Genomic DNA, 18,910 nt, shown 5'->3' on the forward strand with positions numbered 1-18,910 from the left:
TTGGAACATGTTTACAGTCTCCTCCAAAGGCACAACTCATGTACATGAATTAAGCCAGGCACAAGTTTAACTGGTTGCAATATCAGGGTCTAGATCACTCAGTCGAGGTCAAATACAGAGTATTTGGAAGAGGGGAAATTGAACTCAGACCTCAAATCCCAAACCAGTGCCTCAGCCCACACAGTCACGCTTCTCTACACATTCCAGACAGAAGGCAGGGAGAAGTCATTTAAATATCATGGGTTTCAGATGGGAATTAACTTACAAAACTCTTATTTTGAGACAGTTTTCAAATCTATCTGTTCCTCTTCATGCAACCAACACTTGGTTTTAGCAGCCAAACAGTTGTTAAAGCACAAGCTCTTGTCCCAGTTCCCCATAGAAAAACAGCTGTTAACAAATACTATTTGCACCCTTCCTAAGGATTCTTCCAAATGCATCTACTTCTGCACCTCAGAGCTGAGAACTGCCAAGCCAGGTTAACAAGAATGTAATAAATCAAAACCTGGAGGCTCCCTTTCAGAGCTGCTCCTCACAAGCTGCTGAACAGCCTCCACAGGACACATCTCCTTCCAAAATCAGAGACAGCTTTACAAGAGAATTATGCAAACCTAGCAGCTTCCCATAACCCTGGTTGGACTCCATGCCTTAATTACAACTGAGACTGCAAGTTGCTATGAAAATGCATTATTATAACACTTGAGAGGCCTCAGTCTCTACCTCCCATATCACAGCCTTATCAAGTCAGCCCTCAGTGTAGCTACCTGCTTCCCCTTCAGCATTGCAGCCACTCTCTTCCTGATCAGACACACACCCTCCCTGTCTAGATCAGGAATTCTCAGAGTGACCAGGCATGCATGGTCTTCACCAACTGTATCATTGCCAAAGCCAACTGCTTGATAAATCACCTGCTTGATAAAGAAAGATGTTATCTGCTTCAGGAATGATGAAACAGGTAAAAGTAAACCCAAGAGGCAAATGATCCATAGCAAGTCAATGGCATGAGGTGAAGGGGTTCTCTTATTACCATCAAGTGTCTCACTCCAACAACTGAATGGAGAATATCATGGTTTGTGTGCTTTGAATATCTTCCCAAATAATTCCAATGCTTTATCTTACCCAAGCCACTGAAATAACCAAAGATTGTCATTATTCCCTGTTACTTAATGTTTCACATGGAAATAAGCCACGATAGAATCACAGGGCAACTATTTAGGTCGTTCCTTCCTCAAGCACTGTAAATTCCTCTGTATTTGCTCAGCAGCTTGTCTCAACTGATTAAACTCCACAGCAGAAAGTGGAGGACAAGCCTCCAGTAGTCTTCTCTGAGAACTGGGGCCCCAAAACAGCAAAGCCACCACTGACATTCTCCCCCTTCCCCAACACGCTCATTAAACCATGAGTCGGTGCTTAATTACTTTAGAAAATGACATTCTAGTGGCAGGCTGAAGCAAATGTCCTTTGTTAAAAGGCAGGCAGCTATCAGATGGAAAAAGCAGAGCCTATAAACCAAAGGGTTTCTTGCACATATGATGTGCACTTTTAGCTCTGATGCTGAAGCAGAGTTGAAGGCTGACCAGAAGACCCAGAGAACTGTGTGCTCATGCCATACCCCCATTGCTCAGTGATGTTCCTGTGGAAGAACTCATCTGTCCACATCAGTGGAGCTGACAGGAGAAAGCTGCCTCAATCACAGACATATTTTGTCCTCAGGTTAGCACAACTGTATTTCTACTAGAACAGACAGTTTCCCACTCACAAATGGATGCAAGTTTCAGTCCAGGCACTGTCTCTCACACCAAGGTCATTGTCATGTTTGGGAAAACAAGCAGAATGTCATATGTAAAAGGATCTTCTCAGGACATAGCTGGATGCAGCTCTCAGAGTTGCAGGTTTTCTGGAGAGCAGACATGACCTCTTCATTTTTTCTTCCAGAGAGAATTATCTATCTGCCAATTTTTGCAGGGTGTGTAAGGAAAGGAATTTTCCTTTCTGTATACTCTGAAATTGAGAGAGGGTCAGAAAACAGGGGAAGCTGCCACTCGGGGGGAAACCAAACAAATCAGATCTTACTATCAACAGATGCTGCTTCCTTAAGAATAGCTCTTATGAATTTGCCTCTTTTTTTAACACATTGACTTTTAGATCAATTAAAATCATGAGAAAATATCTTCCAAAACCCTTGAACTGCCTGTTACCAGACTGCCTCTAACACAGCTCTGTACCATGCAGAAGACTCCAGCATGTTTGAAGTTAACCTAAGGTGAAGGTAAGTCTCTGTATCAAGGCATTGTAGCATGCAGAAGTAACTGCTTACACTCACAATCCTGCCAACTCAGGGCTGATTCTTCTGCTTTTTTGTGGGGTCCATTGTATCAGGGAAAGGAACTTACCATAATAATTCCAGAGAATGCTTCTCTGGTACCACTTCAAGGCAGCCTCCATAGAACTACTCTGTGCAATACAGGTATATGCTTAGAGAACTGCAGACCAAGCCAGACTGAGTGTTGTTCTATTGAGAAAGGATATCACTTTCATATCTTTATTGTCAACAACCTGCTCTTAAACAGATTTTGATTCCATTAGTATTAGGCTCCTGACTGCAACGCTACCTTTGTGAGCTAGACTAACAATGTAGACCAATTTAAAAGCAATATTCCCTGCATTCACAGCTAAATCCTTGAACAGAAGAAAAGGCAAAACCCTGAACCCGTCTTGGAAGCCTTGGATAAGAAAAGCAAGGCTGCATTGCTGAACACTAATGGTGAGATTGGCTGGAGTGGTTTCCTGTAACTTCACTGGAAGCAGAGTTAGACCTACCCTAAATTAATATGAAAACAACAACCCATTTTGCTGGGACAAGAGAAACAGATGAGTTTAATCATCCTTCCAGATAACTGTGTGTCAACAAAGTGAATACAAGCACAGAATAAACAAACAGTAAAACTGATATTAGAGACTGTCAGGAATGCTTTACTCCCCCTTTTCGTTTTCCCAATCCACCTACTCAGGGGATCTGGTCTGAAAACAGTCAGTTCTTTGGAACCAGGGTTGTATGTACTACATCTTGCAAAGTTGATAACAAATAGCTGTGCTTAAACTGAATGTGTTTTTCTCATGAGCTACATTAGAAGGATTTCAAAATGCTGGCTACTGAAGGCCACAGTGCTCTGACATTTATTGATTACCAGAGAGGAGGATTCATTTGCAGATCACATAAGCATGCTTTGCAGCACTGTCTTAGTTACCATCATGTAATGACACAATTATACCACATAAGAATAGATAGTTAGCAAAAGATGAGATGCCTGTTTTCTTTATAAAGAACATAGCCAAAGAGAAGCTGCAATCCTTGGTATCCTAAATAATCAGCCATTAAACTGCATCAGAAAGATTTCTGCTCAGTACAAGGTAGTAGTTTACAGACTTTTATTTTAGTAAACTACACAGAAATTCTTATACAAAAAGAATGCAAAGAATGGGGTAAATAGAGAGTAACCATGACCAGTAACACCAATCTCTCTCAGTTCAGTACCGTGTCCACTTTTATTGGAGACCATTCACCTCACCTCCATTAATCCAGACGGTCAAGCTACCCAAAACATCCAAATAAAGGATCAGCAATGGCACAGCTTGCTCCTTCTACAGCAGGCTGAGTCCTGGTGGTGCAAGGGCAAAGCTAGATTTCAAGGAACAAAGGATAAATTAAGTCTATCTGTAGCAGTCATTGGAAGGACACTGCTGGTTTTTTCAGCCTCCTCAAGCTCTCTTTGGGTGTCTCAGCACTGCCTCAGCTTAGATGGCCACGCAAAAGAAGACACTCAGAACTTGCTCACCCACCTCAGGATTATCTGGTGGACAAAGGAAGGACAAAGGCTGACTCTACCTTGCAAAATAAAGCAGTCAAGTGACACAGAACTACTGAGCTATCTTTCTTTTCTCCCACAGACTGAAAACAGGAGTAAAACTCTTCCAGGCACTGCTTTTTCTCAGTAAGTGTAACGCTTGTCACTTTGCTTCCCCTCTGGAGAAAAATAATCATCATTTCACAGAATTTCACATAGAGATGAAGGCAGAAAATCTACTGTTAGCATATCAAGCACAATAACATATCTAATTAGTGAAATATACAGGAACCCCAACTGTTGTGGAAAACAGAGAGAAAGGAAGTAACTTTAATTATCACGACATCCAAATTGAAACGTGCCATGACTCCTAAAGACAAAGGCCAGAGGAACAGGGAGGGAATTCTAGCAGTGACAACAGTTACAGACAAGTCACTGTCTGTGTTTCACAAACACCACCTTCTCAACCTCTCCAGCTAACACCGTGGCACAACAGTTGAAATAAAGGGTTGGTGCTCCTGAAGGATTCTCTGAAAGTCCTCATCAGAATGACAATTGACCAGGTTGCACCTACCAGGCTGCACTGAAAGAGGAATCTGAAATGCAAGCATGAGCAAGGCTACTTTTGAAGATGGCAGCCTTGTGCTCAAAGGTAAGCAGAATCCAAGTGAAGGGAGCCTGCTGCACTAACCTCAGATATACCACGGAGATCTTTACAGGCCTTCATACTGTATGGAAAATAATTCCTTAATTGAAAATGTTAATCTATTCCATAGCTATTTATGGTTGCTTTCAAAGCACTCGGCATGGATCTCCCCCTGATGCATCTGGATCTCCTCCTGGTTGCCTGTTCACTCTCCTGTGGCAGGCCAGAACGGTGATAATCTTTCAAAAGTCATTATTAAATGAGTCCCATTTAATTCCACCAACTTGACTGGCAAAGTTTAATTCCAGATACAGCAAGCCCACAGATAAATTGATGAACTCGAAGCCTATAGAGATGGTTCATGTTCCCATTAGAGCTGTACAGTCTGTGTGTGTATTTTTAGGCCAAAACAAAGCACTGAGCACTGGGGGGGAAAAAAGAAACCCCAAACTGTGCATAGGCTATGTGGAGGTGTTCATTGAATGAACAGTAATCATCTTGTTTTTCAGATCACCAGCCACGGGAAGCAGCCCAAACCTGATGTGTCCCTTTAGCATGTTTTCATAGCATTAGCTTTTAATAAATATAACACACTCCACCCTCAGAGCAGAGCAGTCCTCAGGCTCCAGCAGAAAAAGTGGTTGTTTTAAATATTTAGATTACATTACAGTTGGGACATTAAAATAAGCAGTGACTTGTCCTGGAGACAGCTATCAGAACCAGCTTGGCAAATATGTGTAAGCTAAGCCAGTGTGGGTACAAAGTAGGAGCTTTGAGGTCTGTCGAGCTGCTGTTCTTAGAGATGTTTTCATTCTTTGTACTACAATAGTACTTTCTCATGTCAGCCAACAGAAAAGCACCACAGTGCTAGATGCTGTGGAAACGTAAGGACTAAGACACACAGTCTGCAGAAAGTGCATACATTTCAGCAGAGAAAATGGGAAAGAGCTGGGGGAAATAAAGGTGATTCTCATCAGGCAAGCAGCTAACACAGGCCTCAGCCCAGTACTACACTCCAGTGTGTCCAAGTCCTTTGCTGAATCCAAGGCTAAATCTGTGCCTGAATACAATATTTTTCTATTTCCCAGGTCTCAGTTCAGAGCTCTAAGTGTGCAACTATCCATTTTCTTCCCCTAGGTAAGTTTCTGCAGGTATTAATGAACTCTCCCTTCCAGTCTTAGGAAGTCTCCTTCCCCACGAAGGCCTCTGTGTGCTTGCTGTTGATCCAGATTCTCCAGGCCAGGACCTGCTCCTAGCAATCCTCGTTTTCAGAATATTATTCCAGATCTATTTGACTGAGTCAAGCTGAAACTCAGCCTTCACTTTTGAGCTCCTCCACCAAGAGCAGACCAACGTTTACAGCATTTAATTGTGCAACAGACCAAGCTGAGCAGACTGAAAGCTGGAAAGAACCGTGACCAATCCATTGAACCGTGAAGTCAGTCACCATACACACTTTTATTAGTCTTGTCAACTAATAAAAACCCAAGCACCTTCTCAACTCAATCTGCTTAACCACCTGTGGGTTTGTTGAGGAAAGCCTTCATTAAAAAGCATTCTCTTCCCACTGCACTCGCTGCAAGTTGTACATTCAGACCAGTATTGTTCACACGACATGTCAGGCTAGAAACTAGCTCAAAATTCGGTCCCTTTCAGAAAAAGACTCTCGGTGACTTCACCAGGCTTTGGATCGGTCCCAAACAGAGCTTCAGACCCTGCTACAGTTTTCCAAAGCAAAGCTGGCAGCAGCAGAAGGGAAGGGTCATGAATCTTACCCGTGGGCTGCAACATGCTTTGCATTCATTTTCTTGGGCAGCCATGCTTGTTTACATCACAGGAACAGCTGTCCCAGCGTGACCTGAAGACAGCTTTGACTATTATGCAATCATTCCTTTCTAACCTACACACAGGCAAACCTGGCCAAAAAGGCTACAGGATTAAACCAACAACCAAACAAAATCTTGACAAGAAACCCATTTGTGGCTCCATCTGTTCAACCACCCTTGCCATCCAGAAGATACTTGCCAAGAAGACTCTGCAGGCATGTGCAAAGCAGATTACACTGAGGGTAAAAGAGACTAAACAGGGAGAATGCACAGAGATGCACACTTGGAAAAAAGCACACAGAGGGACATTCTACATGATTGCTTTGTAAAGATAACCTTACTTATATTCCAAGGCCAAAAGTTAGGTGGCACATCTCTTCTTATCTGCTCACCTACCTGCCCATCATTCAGGTCAGTAACCTGGACATCATCTTGAATTCTCTGACTGCTCTCTAGACCCTCACATCCAACCTACATAAAGGTCTTACAGTTTGTTCAGTACTTCTGAAACTTTCCATTTATATATAGCTAAAATTCTTGCCAGAGCTTTGATCATAGCAGTTGCCTCAACATTCCTCTGCCTAGTTCTGATCTCACTCTGCAAGTATCAATCCTTGTCATCGAGCTGCAAAGATCATTTTCCTAAACTGTTATTTTTAGCACATGCCCCCTCTGCACATTAGTCTGTCAGCTCCATATTTCCTCATGCAAATATGAACCTCTTGCCTTCATTTTATTCTGTTTCAAAAAAGACAAACTCCTACCTGTAACTGACCTATATCAGCCTCTGTCACCTGCTTGCTCAGTTTTCAAACAAGTATGGAGGGAGGCATCCTTTCATGTTGCTCTTTAGTCTTGAGAGCATCTCTTTAAAAACACCAGCAAAAATACCTCATTAAAATCCTTGTTGCAGTAGCTACCAAAAAAAACCCCCCAAACCCAACCCAAAACTATGCACTTGCTACTACATGGCACAGCAGAATGCAGCTAAAGGGCAGAATCCTACTTTCAAGGCACTTTTGTCCAAGTTCACTGCCTTATCCCTGAATAAGCACTGAAACAGCTTTCCAAGCACAGAACTCAGTCCAGAAATCTCTCGAGTTTGGCTAGCTCAGAGTCTAGAACTCTATGGCACCTGGCTGACAGAAAACAGGCAGAAACAACACTTCCACATTTTGTCCAGTGATCCTCTTCTTGCTGGATTTTACACCAGCTTTCACAGTTACACTCCATGAGCACAGAGTTCTGTGAATAAAACACACAAATGAACTTTCTGTCTCCCAAATTACATAAGCCCAGTGTCACACTTAATGCCATAAATCCCACTTAAGCATCAACCATCTAAGCCTGACTGATAAACAGGCAACTCCTACTTTCTATTTTCATTTGTCATTTGTTTTTTAGCATTGTCTCTAAAAGCTCTGCCTCTCCACAGCTAGACCCTGTCAGTCAGGAATACAGCTTCTCAGCAAAGGGCAAGGGGAAAGCAGAGATGGTACTTCGCCTTCAAGAGAAAAAAAGACACAAAGCAGTGCTTCTCATGTTCCTCTTCTGGCAAAAACTGATCACAATCCCAACCCCGAACTGGCTTCCTACTGCTTTGAATCACAATTGCTTGCCAGTTTTCAACACAAGTGTCAAACCCATGATTTCTGCACAAGAAACGGCTGCACCTAAAAGTGGTTTAAAAGGAAGTTCTGCTGCTGATACCAAAGAAATGCCTGAAGAGCCACTCCTCAAAGTACTTACTCCCTAAAGAAGTATAATCAAAGGAGTATTAGTTCACACAATGGAAAGAATGAGGACTTGAACCTCACCCAGAGGGATGGCAGAGCAGCCATACCCTGGGATTCCATGGATAAGGATTGCAGAGCCTCAGATTCGCTTGCTCTTCCTATCCCGCAGTACAGAAAGGCACCATCAGCAGTTCCTGCCCCAGTGCCATGTCGACTGGACAGAGCAAGGGAGGACAGAACAATGAGGAAGAGAGCATCAGTATGAGCTTTTGTACAGGCTGTGTATTTAAGATGGTACAGCTCTTCCTCTGAGTCTCTGCTGCTATGACCATGACCCAGTAGCATCCTACACTGACCAGAGATGAAACAATAGCGTGAAGTCTGAAAGTAGGTTATTGTACAGCAAAAACCAAACATGGAACTTACAGGAACACCTGGATCACATACACTTATCATTTTGTAGTTTTGGAAGTCAGTGGTGGTGTTGTGCAAGAAAAGCTCTGAGAATCCCAAATATTGAAGAGCAGACAGATAGCAATTCCTCTTACAGAACGTGTCACACAGACTCTCTATGAATCATTTGGATCCAATACAGCTTATGCAGATGTCAGTTTCATTCTGGAGTGCTCAGGCATCACAAACTACAGCTTTATTTTTAGATGTATTCATTATTTGTCATTTTTCAGCCATCCAAGGATCAACAAAATTGCATTGTACATTCTTGCAAGTATGTGTGTGGCTGTAACCTTAGAATCAACTATTTCACTGATGGGAAGTGACCTCTGAGCTCTTCCTCTGACAGGAAAGAATCAGTTGCTGTAAGCAACTAAGTGAGCAGATGACACAGCTCCTTGTCTAGGAAACACTCATCACAAATATCACCTTTTCTGAATGTCATTGCTGGTGGATACTATCACAAGTCTGACCTTGTAACGTCTCTGCTTATGTTCCCGTTGAGTAGAATAAAAATACAAGTTCCAAAGCACTTCCAAGGGTTGAGTCTTAAAATCAGAACATTATTAGACATCCTACACCTTAAAAACAACATATCTATGGATGGAGTCAGTGGGAGAGCCTGAGCTTTCAGGACAAAGACAGGTCCATCCCATCAAGAGAAGTGCACAAGTCGCCCTTGAGAATGAAATGGCACAGGGACAAGCAAAGTAATGCTCCCAGGAAAATTAAGAGGAAGGCTCCACATTGTGTCTACTTTCCACAGCTTTACTGACAGTGTAATATTTAGACTGAAAGGCAGAGCAATAAATGAAACTAACCAAGGTTCAGAAAGAAATATGCCCCTTCTACACCTTCCTTCTCCCACATCTCTCAAGAAGCAAAGCTGAAAGCAGGCTGGTAACTCAGCATAGGTGCACAAAACACATCACTGCTTAATTTCTTTACACTGCTTGACATGGCTCCATGTTCCCAACCCAACTCCATTCCAATCCTTACGCTTGGAAACAATTCAACACCTCCACTGGTTTTGAACACAATCATTTATTACATTATGTCAGGGTCCAGGAAAGGCTGTGCCTTAATTACAACAACATGTGCAGTATTGCAAAGTCAGTTCCCCACCACTGGCTTCTCGAGGAGGCTTCACTTCTCCAGGAAAACATTTGTTTTCCTAACACAAGAAGTACTTTTCAGTCCACGCTGGGATTTACAAGCAGCCCTGCCAAGCAGCAGTCCCCACGCCAAAGCAGAGCTTCACACAGCCGCTGAGCAGCAACGGGAAGAACGCAACGCCAGAGCTGTAGAGCACTACGTATCAAACCCAAATGCTGCTGTATTTTAAGCCCAAGTACCACTTAGAGAACACAGAGAAAGGAATTTCTTTGGAGGACATTTTCAGGCACACAATCAGACCCAGCATCTTGTCATGGCTAGTGGCAATTCATCTACAACTACCTATTTGTGACAACCACTACAAAAAGTCAGTCTGAAGACAAGATGATGGAGAAAAGCCCATCTTCACTATCAACACTTCCTCAGACAGACAAGATCCACATAAGTTTTCTTCTAATTCTCTGTTTTTCACAAGGATCCAGAAAGGAACAAAAATTTGATTGACAAACAAACCAAAAGCAGACAAAAATGTGACCTTGAGCTCAGCAGCTTGCAGGGTCTGTACAGCTCCTGGTAGCTGTCTCAAGACAATGGATCAGCACTCTAATGCATTCAGTAGCTATACATGAGACTACAGCCAGAATTCACAGATCTAATCCTCCCCACCCGCTGGCAGCCCCTCATTGTCCAGCATCTCCATTTCCAAGGCAGTGCAGGAATAACAGGCAATTTTCAACCCAGTTTTGAGACTAAGAAGTGACTCCACAGCAGGGTTTGCACTCCCCTGTTACCTGGTCACGTCACTCTGTTACCTGGTCAAAGATCAAGAACAGCCCAAACGTGTTGGAGATCTTCCCGCTGTGCTCAACGTGCCCGAGCACGGTTTATGACTTCTAGTAGTAAATCTCTGCAGCAGTGGGAATGAAAACATACACTGCCTCAACAAATCCAACATCCAACATCAGGCTGCATCACGAGAAACTTAGAGCTTGGATTTATACAACAGCTGCAGGTATGTGTCCCTGTCATTTGAGGGTGAAGGAGGCAATTTCAAAGACTTCAGTTTGAAAACAGGTTGTACAGCTGCTTCCCAGAAAAAATGTTTTCACAATCCAGAAAAAGAAGTCAATACATGAACACTCCTACAGTAACACGCCAATACTAACAGCTCACATCAGAAATATGTGTCAACAAACAATATCCACATTCCACCAGGGATAAAAACACCAACTAGCATTAAAGGCTTCGGGTCTCACGGATGAGAGGCTACATAAAGGATGCTTGGGATGATACAGCTCACCAGACACAAAACTCAGCCACGGTGTTATTGTAGATCCAGGTCTGTGTCGGCTTCCCACAAACCTGCTCTCCTTTTTCAACTGGCAAAGCATTTAAATATGTAAAAATGTCTTGCAAGTGACAGATGTGAGTACAAAGAGAAGTGATTTGCTGCAAAAGGATTAATATGTTTTGAAAGTTACCGTCTGGCAAGCTGTCAAATGGATTTTCATTAGTTTATTTTATTAAGGCTGTAAATAAGCCCGCTGGCATGCAACACACATCTGTGTGGGGAGACCAGAATGATGTAAAATAACCCCCTAGCTCCAGAAATCTGGCCTCCACGGCCACAGACGTCGTCTCAAAGCCCGGCCCTTGTCTGTTCCTGCAGAAGGTATCAGCAGTGGTGAGCGGAGCAGAGAAATGGCCTTTTCCCCACCGACCCTCTGACACCCGCCAGCGTGCGAATGCAGGCTGAGGAGCGGCCCGACGTTCCAGCGGCATTTCTGCGCTTGCACAAGGCTTCACCTTTCAGCATTATCTGCAGCCCGACTCTCTTTGGCTCCTCCAGAAATCCCCGCCCTGCCGAAGCGCTCCTGCCACAAGCCTCGCGGCCTCGCCCCGGCGCGGTGACAGCTCCGGCCGGCGGCTCCCAGCCAGCCCCTGCCCGGCGCCAGGCTCCGGCCCGGCCGCGGGCGACAAGGGCGGGCGCTGCGGGCCGAGGGAGCCCGGCCCGGTCATGGCCCGGCACAACGCGGGGAGTTAGTGACACACAAACCGAGAGGCCTCTCGCCTCAGGGGTGCGGGGGGGGCTGACAGCGCACCGGGCCGCCTGACAGCACGCCGGGCCGCCTGCGCGCAGGGGTCTCTCCGGGCGACAGGGACGAGCCCGGCGATGGCTGCAGCGCCGACCCCCGCTGCCCCCGGCGCTCGCCGGGCCGGGCCGGGCCGGGCCGCCATGTTAGCGGCGGCGGCTCCCCTCAGGTGCCGGCGGCTGCGGCCCGGGGCCTAGCGCGCCGGGCGGGCGCCGCAGAACGCACGGGCAGGGCCGCGCCCGGCGCCCCCGGTACGGCTCGGCACGGCTCGGCACGGCTCGGGGCTGCAGCGGAGCCCCCCGGGCAGGCGGCGCCCGCCGCCGGCAGCGAAGCAGGTGTCTCCCGCTCGGGGCCGAGGGAGGCTGAGAGACCTCCCCTCGGCTGTCAGCGGGAAGGGGCGCGGGGAGAGAGGAGGGGCAGGGACCGCCGCCCCCCGCCCCGGCACACGGCCCCCGCCGGCCCGGCGCCGCTCACCCGAAATCCTGGTCCATGGACTTGAAGAAGAACTTGAAGCTGTGCACGGGCCGGTTGCTGAGGACATTTTTGAAATCGGCCAGAGTGACTTTTTCCGGCGGGACGGGCAGCTTCACCAGATACGGCGTCTCCTCCTCGTCTATGTGGTAGATGATTTTAGTCTCCGCCATGGGAGAGGAGGAGCGGGGGAGCGGAGGGGAGCCGGCCCGGGCCTCCGCCGCCGCTCGGCTCCTCTCACGGCCTCCGGCCCAGAGCCGCCCCCGACAGGAAGGGAGCTCCCAGCGCCCGGCCGCCGCCGCGCAGGGCCTCCTCGGCCGGGATTCCGCTCCCTGCACTGCTCTCTAGCTGCCCGACCCGGGAACGGCAGCCCGCCGCCGCCCGCCCCGCCTGCATCCTCCGGCCGGCGCTCGCCGCCCCCCGCCGGCTCTCGGCAGCGGGCGGCCGCGGGCCCCTGTCCCGGGACCGGCGGGCAGCGGCGGGGGCGCTGCGGGGGCGCGGGGCGGCCGGGGCTGCAGCCGGCTCCCGCCGCCTCCGCGCTGCCCGAGCCACGGCCGCGGCCGCACGCCGCCCTCTGCCGGCACCGCACCGCGGCACCGCGTCCCCATAAAGCACGGAGGGAAGGAGATAACCCGCTGTCACCTTACAACCAACCCCCAAGCTCACCCCATTAGAGAGCGGACACAGCAATGCACAACACACCGCCTCAGCGAACCACCGGCCCGTCGGGGCTGATTGTCTTGCTTCTAGGTGAGTTTAGGACTGAAGACTTCAGGGCAAAATAAATATAAGGCATGAAACCTCTTGCTATTGCCCGAGCTCTCCATGACAGAGCAAATAGTCTTGCTGACCCTTGCAGGGAGCAGATAGTGTCCCGAGGCATAAAGGCGCTCACCCTTCACCCACACAGCAGTGCACTTCACTGCCACACAGACAGCAAGCGAGCCCTTGTAGAAAGCCATCCTGGGAATTACAGTGATGGCTGCTGCTTGTCTCAGTGAATCCAAAAGCCCATCGCACTCAGGGTGCTTGGCAAATAAGTGTTTAAAGAGAGACGACAAAAAGAAACCCCAAGGTCTGAGCGCTCTGACGCTCACCCAAGCTGTGACGCTGGGGCTCACTCTGACATTTCCTGGGTAGTTTTTATCCACCTGGAAGCATTTGCTTCTAAAAGCACCAAATCCTTTGTCACTTGGAGGACTAACCATTATAATCCTTCACTTAAGCATTTTCTCCAAAATCACCATTGTTTTAAAACCAGGGGAAACGTGGGGTTTGGACTTTTATTCCAGACGAGATGTATCAGAAGCTGGTGTGTGAATGAGCCCCACAAGAACTGTTAGCCAACACATCCTAAGCTTCCTCACACCGAGCACTATGGGAGGACTTCCAGCACCTTCCAAAAGTCAAGCTGTGCAGCGTCTCTTCATGTCTGGGGCAAAGATTCCACCTGATTCCACAGACTCACATTGATTAGCATCAATGCACACTGAGAACTAAACGTGGAAATGTTCCCCAAAGAGAAGGAGAAGCAGCAAGGTGGAACTGCAACCACACAGCTTGGATGTGCGTAAAATTAGGGTGCTGTAGGCTGGCTGGGGACAGGTCGGCAGGACGAGAGCTGTGTCAGTTTACTCGTGGATCTGTCATGATTCCTCTCATTCCTGCTGTGTGCAGCAGGACCTTGGGCACAGGCAGGTTGGGGCAGAAGGAGGGCTCGATGGTTTACAGGAAAATAAAGCCACAGAACACTAGAGGGAGGCAAAGGACTTGCAGTCCAGCAGTATGTTCCCCATCCTCCTGGGCAAAGCTCCCCAGGGCTTCCGTTGCCTCTGGGTCCAAATACAAATGGACCCGGGGGAAAATGACAGCGGGTGTTTTCGGTGACATTGCCAGAAATGCTCTTAATTGAGGAATGCGAGTTATGGAGCAATATTGCCCTACGGGTCTGTAGGAATGAGAGAACCAGTTACTGTTGCACACACACACACGTTTGGCAGTCTCAAGCATTTCCAGACGCTTGTGTGCGATGCACAGCCCATCAATGAGTTTAATAGGTTGATCCCAGCTCCTGCTCATCATGACTCAACGTGTTTTCTTTCCTCAGCTATCTTCTGGGTTTCCTATCTCCTCTTAGCAGCTGCAGTGCTCTTTCAAAAGGGAAGAGACACACTTGAAAAGTTCCCCTGGAGCAATTGTCTTCAGAGCAGCTGCTCTGCAGAGGGCCACAGACACGTTGAAGAGCTCGACCTCCAGAAAACAGTGCAGTTTGTTGAGGAATATCCGTTTGGATCTTTATCCTACTGGTCTCAGGTCCCCAGTGTTCCTTCTTCCCTTCAGAGGTTTGTTTTGTTACTGACTAGCCAGTCCCTCTCCACTAGCAGTACTCTCCCCAGACTGGGAGGCAGAAAGCAAATTGGAACAATCTGGACTTCATTCAGATAAGTTGAAGACAATGCAGATATTTCATTTCAGTGGCCTACAGGCAGGCCCTGTGCTTACTAAATGAACTTTTCCTTGTTCCCAGCTGCTTTCCTGGAAAATCAGACCCATTGCCTACAGGGACAGAGAAAAGTAACAAGATGCCCCAGCAAGAAATAAGCGTCAGTGCCTGGAGTCTGTCGGCAGAGATCTGATGTGCCAGCAGAAAGGAAACAGGCTTAAAGCATTAATGACACCCAGCACTAGGTAAGGCTCTGCAGTAGGATCTCACTCATCAAGATAACTGTGGGACAAGGAAAGTCCCACAACAGCACCAGAAGGGTACTTCAGATGACATCTTTATTATACAAAGCCCTTTACTCCACCTGCTCAAGAACTCATCGTTCATTCTCAGCAGCAGCAGAGCCCAGTGAGAAGGAACTGCTCCCCATCCACTTCTCACTGTCTTCAACTCTCAGCTCTTTTAACCTGATTTCCCCCACACTCTGGTTATCTGAGAAAGCACAAGCAGCCACCTCAGGGCAATTCACCACAGTGGAGAGGAAACTGGCTGTAGTATGATTTCCAACCAGGTAAGAGAGAAGTCAATGCTTTCTCCAGAGCGGGACAAGCTGGTCAATCAGCTTGCTAAGTGCACTTCTTTGCCACTTTTTCGTTTCATATCCTGCTCTGATCTTGCATCTGCACCATCCATCCAAGCAGCAATACCAGCTATTTCCATCAGTGTCCCTGGAAGAACCCTGTCATGCCAGCTGGGATACTACTCAGTGGGTGGAAGCACTCCAAGAGCAGAATGTGCAGCAGGAACTTTGCAAGGTGTTAGTTCTGCAAGGAAAAGAGGAATCTGGGCTGGGAGTGAAGTACAAAACTGTGCAGTTAACTATTCCAGCAGGGTACATTATCTTCCCTTCTGTACCTGCAGAATTATGTACTATGAAGGAGCTGCCAGCCTTCTTCTCTGATAGATGGTTTGAACTTCAGCTACAGCTGCAGATCTGTTCATTATACAACACTTTTGGAGAGCTAAAACTTGTTTGTAGGCCCTGTGACCAAGTCAAATGATGGTGTCCCTTGTGGAAACTGCATTGAAATCATTGGAATAACTTATTGCATCCAATCTGCACTTTGTCAAGGCCTTTAGGATGCTCTGAGATGAAACACACTGCACAGCTATTGGGAAGAATTAGCTAATGCTGGCCAATAGTTTAGACAACATCTCCAAAGAGCAAGAAATAAAATCAACCTTAACTTGAAACTCCATTATATTCTCCTTTATTTCTTAAATGTTAGTGGAGTTACATAACAGTGATAAATGCTCAAAGTTAAGTAATAACACAAACTGTTACAGCAATCAAAAACCAGGCTTTATGGAACAAGTCCTCCTCTCTGGAGAGGAAGCAGAGTGAGGACAGAGCTGAAAAGAGGGATGCCCATCTCAGTTTTAACCCCTTTTAATGCCACTGCCATATACTCTTTCCTTGTTCCACAAGGGCTTGCATTACCCTCTGCCCTCGTTACGCTATTCACTGAGAAATAATTGGTATGAAAATATGAGGGCTAATTATTAAGTAACTGAACATAAAATGCATGTCTTGGGAAACCAAAGAGACTGTCACGAGGCAGAGCCTGCCAAGAGCCTGCACACTGACAGGTGAGGGAGTCTCTCAAGATGCAGCATTCCATCCGTACAGTGAGGACGTGACTTTGGATAACTCAGGCAAAGCACGTTCACCCAAGTGCTACATACATTAAAAAACTGTTTCTCTGTAAGAGGCAAGTTACTGTCCCATATTAGGGACAGAAAAGATGAGATGAGAGAGAGAAAACCAACCTGTCTGGAATTGTACTGAGTCTATGGCAGAGAGGGAACAGAAAGTCGTGGTCCTGCCCCTAGCCTAGTGGTTAATTCCAAGTCCAGCCTTCTCATTGTCATGTGCAAGACTAGCTACAGAGACTTCATGCCAGCACCAAAGATCAACAGAATACAAAGTGCATATGTAAAGAACCTAAATGGCTTCTCACCAGTATCTGAGGGCAAACAGAGCCTTTGCTAATGCCTCTGTATTAAGAAACAAACAAACAAAACTCTTCAGCCTGGCCTTCAGTTTTCTTTTCTCTTTTTTGAACAGTTTGGAAACACAGCTGGTTATCCATCACTCTGGTGTGGATCTCTTTCAGCCAGAATTTTAACATGCTAAATCACAAGCTGGATGTGGCAGGCTGCTTTGAAAACCACTGCTCTGGCCACAGCTCCAATCACACAGCATATGCCTCTCCTGAAGGGAAAAGGGCCATAATCTCAACTTGGGCTCCCATCTTGACCAGTCTAGGGTTATACTGCCATGTCTGACCATTACCCACATTCAAACTAGTGATCAAAGCAAGGATGAGGAACTCATAAAGCTCTTCCTAGTGCTTGCTTCAGAGAACACATTAGATTCTTTTCCCTTAAGCTATTTTGCAGCCCAGAAGTCAAATAAAATATTTAAATACCTCTGGAGTTTCTGAGTAACCCCACTTGGAGCTGGTGCCTGTGTGAGCTGTGCTAGGCAATTGGGACTGGCAAGTAAAGATCTCCAACCTTTGAGTCACAGACATGAAAGGGAAGGAGAAAGACATTAATGGCAATTACTTGAGACTGTGCCACCCTGATGGAATATCCAGTGCAGCCTCATGCACCTGCAGGAATGTGGCTTGAGTTTCAATAGAAATCCAAGAGAATTCAACAGAAGGACTAAGCAAACTAAAAGATAAGAATGTGCCCAGCTGTGGCTGAGGAAGGCTCAGCTCCACCTCCACTGTTATAGTCTCTTCTTCATACTTTTCATATTTGAAGGCCTTAAAAGTAAAGGTCCCCAATAAATTTATTCTTTAACCTAGTCCTCACTGACAGGAGCTTTGATATCTACAAAAACTGACATGGCCCATTTTCCATAGTGTGCACTGAAGTGCTGACAACCCAGCTTCTGAAGAGACAACACAGGTCCTTCTAGTACACAGGAGGCCTTACCTACCAGGCTTTTGGCAGAGCTAGGGAGCTGAGCTCAGCTTCAGTGGAGGTAGCTGCAAGTCAGCAACCATCACACCCAGTGTGGTAAACCTCTGAGTCAGTAAGAGTCTTCCTGAGCCCTGTCACGTAACAGCAGAGATCAGTGGTGGGAGGAGGGAAAGGGGGACTGACAAGGGATTTAGGTAAGAACATTGGCATCAGACAAGACACTCAGGTTGGTAGAAAGAAAGGGACAGGTATGGGACTTGACATGGATTCCTACACAAGGGAGGCCCATAGCATTGGACAGCTTTCAAAACAGCACTGACCCTTCCAGCACATGTGTTCCTGCCCTGGGCAGCTTCACCCAGACACGAAAACAGCTCTTTACAGTTTGGCCAAACTTGTGTTCCTGTTAGACAGCACTGGTATATTCCCAGATAAGTGTTGAGGTTGGCTGAAACAACAGCCAAGACAGATCCCACAATAGGCAGCAGGTCAGATCCCAATTGTTTAGCTGGTAGATTGAGAAGCTTTCCTTGGACCACAGCTACTTTGTCACCTGCAAAGTCCTCAGGATTCTCCATCCCCAAGAAGAAATCCATGCTGAGATATCAGATGCAAGCAAAGCACTACTTCAATACTGAAACCACACCATCACCCTCACAGTAGTTCCACACGAGCTCCTCTTTCCACTTCCACAACTCACACCATCCTGCAGACCTACCCCAGTTCCATCCAGCCCCTGAGCCCATGAGCACTCCCTCCCTCTGCCACTCTCTCCAGAGGGCCGGCAACCCTTGGCCACCTTCACCCTTACACAACAAGAACACGGGCCACTGTCATCATGCACACAACAGTAGGAAAGACATGTTCCTCTGTGCCCCAAGGACCACAGGAGAGCTTGGTTTGGGAGTGGTGCCACAGAACACCCCAAATAGCCAGAGCTATGAAGTATTGTTCATGTTCTCCAGCTTTCCTTGTGCTTTAACTTGCTGGAATATCAACACTGAATTAACTGACTTCTAATGGTGCGACACCCCCACCTGACACACCTTCAGCCCACAGCCACAACATGCCAGTATTTGCTCCCCCAAAGAATGCCAAAATCCAAAAGAAAACACTCCACTCCCTCCTCAGCTCCCCTTCTGACACCCTGGCCCATGGAAATACCTGACAGGCTATTTGGTGGAGCGTGTTGTTATTCCTGTTCCTCATGGCCTGCTCATCAGAAGCTGTTCCTTTTAACACTGTCTGCCTGTTCTGTAACCATACCTTTGTTTTGATGTGCAC

The 18,910-nt window shown here is 46.9% G+C and overlaps 1 protein-coding gene across 2 annotated transcripts in view; it reads right to left on the reverse strand.

Moving 5' to 3' along the window:
* Window positions 1–12,610, reverse strand: part of DVL1 (dishevelled segment polarity protein 1) — a 61,962-nt gene extending 49,352 nt beyond the window's left edge. For both annotated transcript variants that reach the window (XM_062012700.1, XM_062012699.1), the window contains exon 1: window positions 12,190–12,610. In XM_062012700.1, coding sequence (XP_061868684.1) covers window positions 12,190–12,359 — 170 coding nt within the window. In that variant the 5' untranslated portion in view covers window positions 12,360–12,610. The remainder of the gene's footprint in view (window positions 1–12,189) is intronic.
* Between the last annotated feature and the right edge of the window lie 6,300 nt (window positions 12,611–18,910).

This window comes from Colius striatus, chromosome 21 (genome assembly GCF_028858725.1).
Source record: "Colius striatus isolate bColStr4 chromosome 21, bColStr4.1.hap1, whole genome shotgun sequence".
NCBI classification, from domain to species: Eukaryota; Metazoa; Chordata; class Aves; order Coliiformes; family Coliidae; genus Colius; species Colius striatus.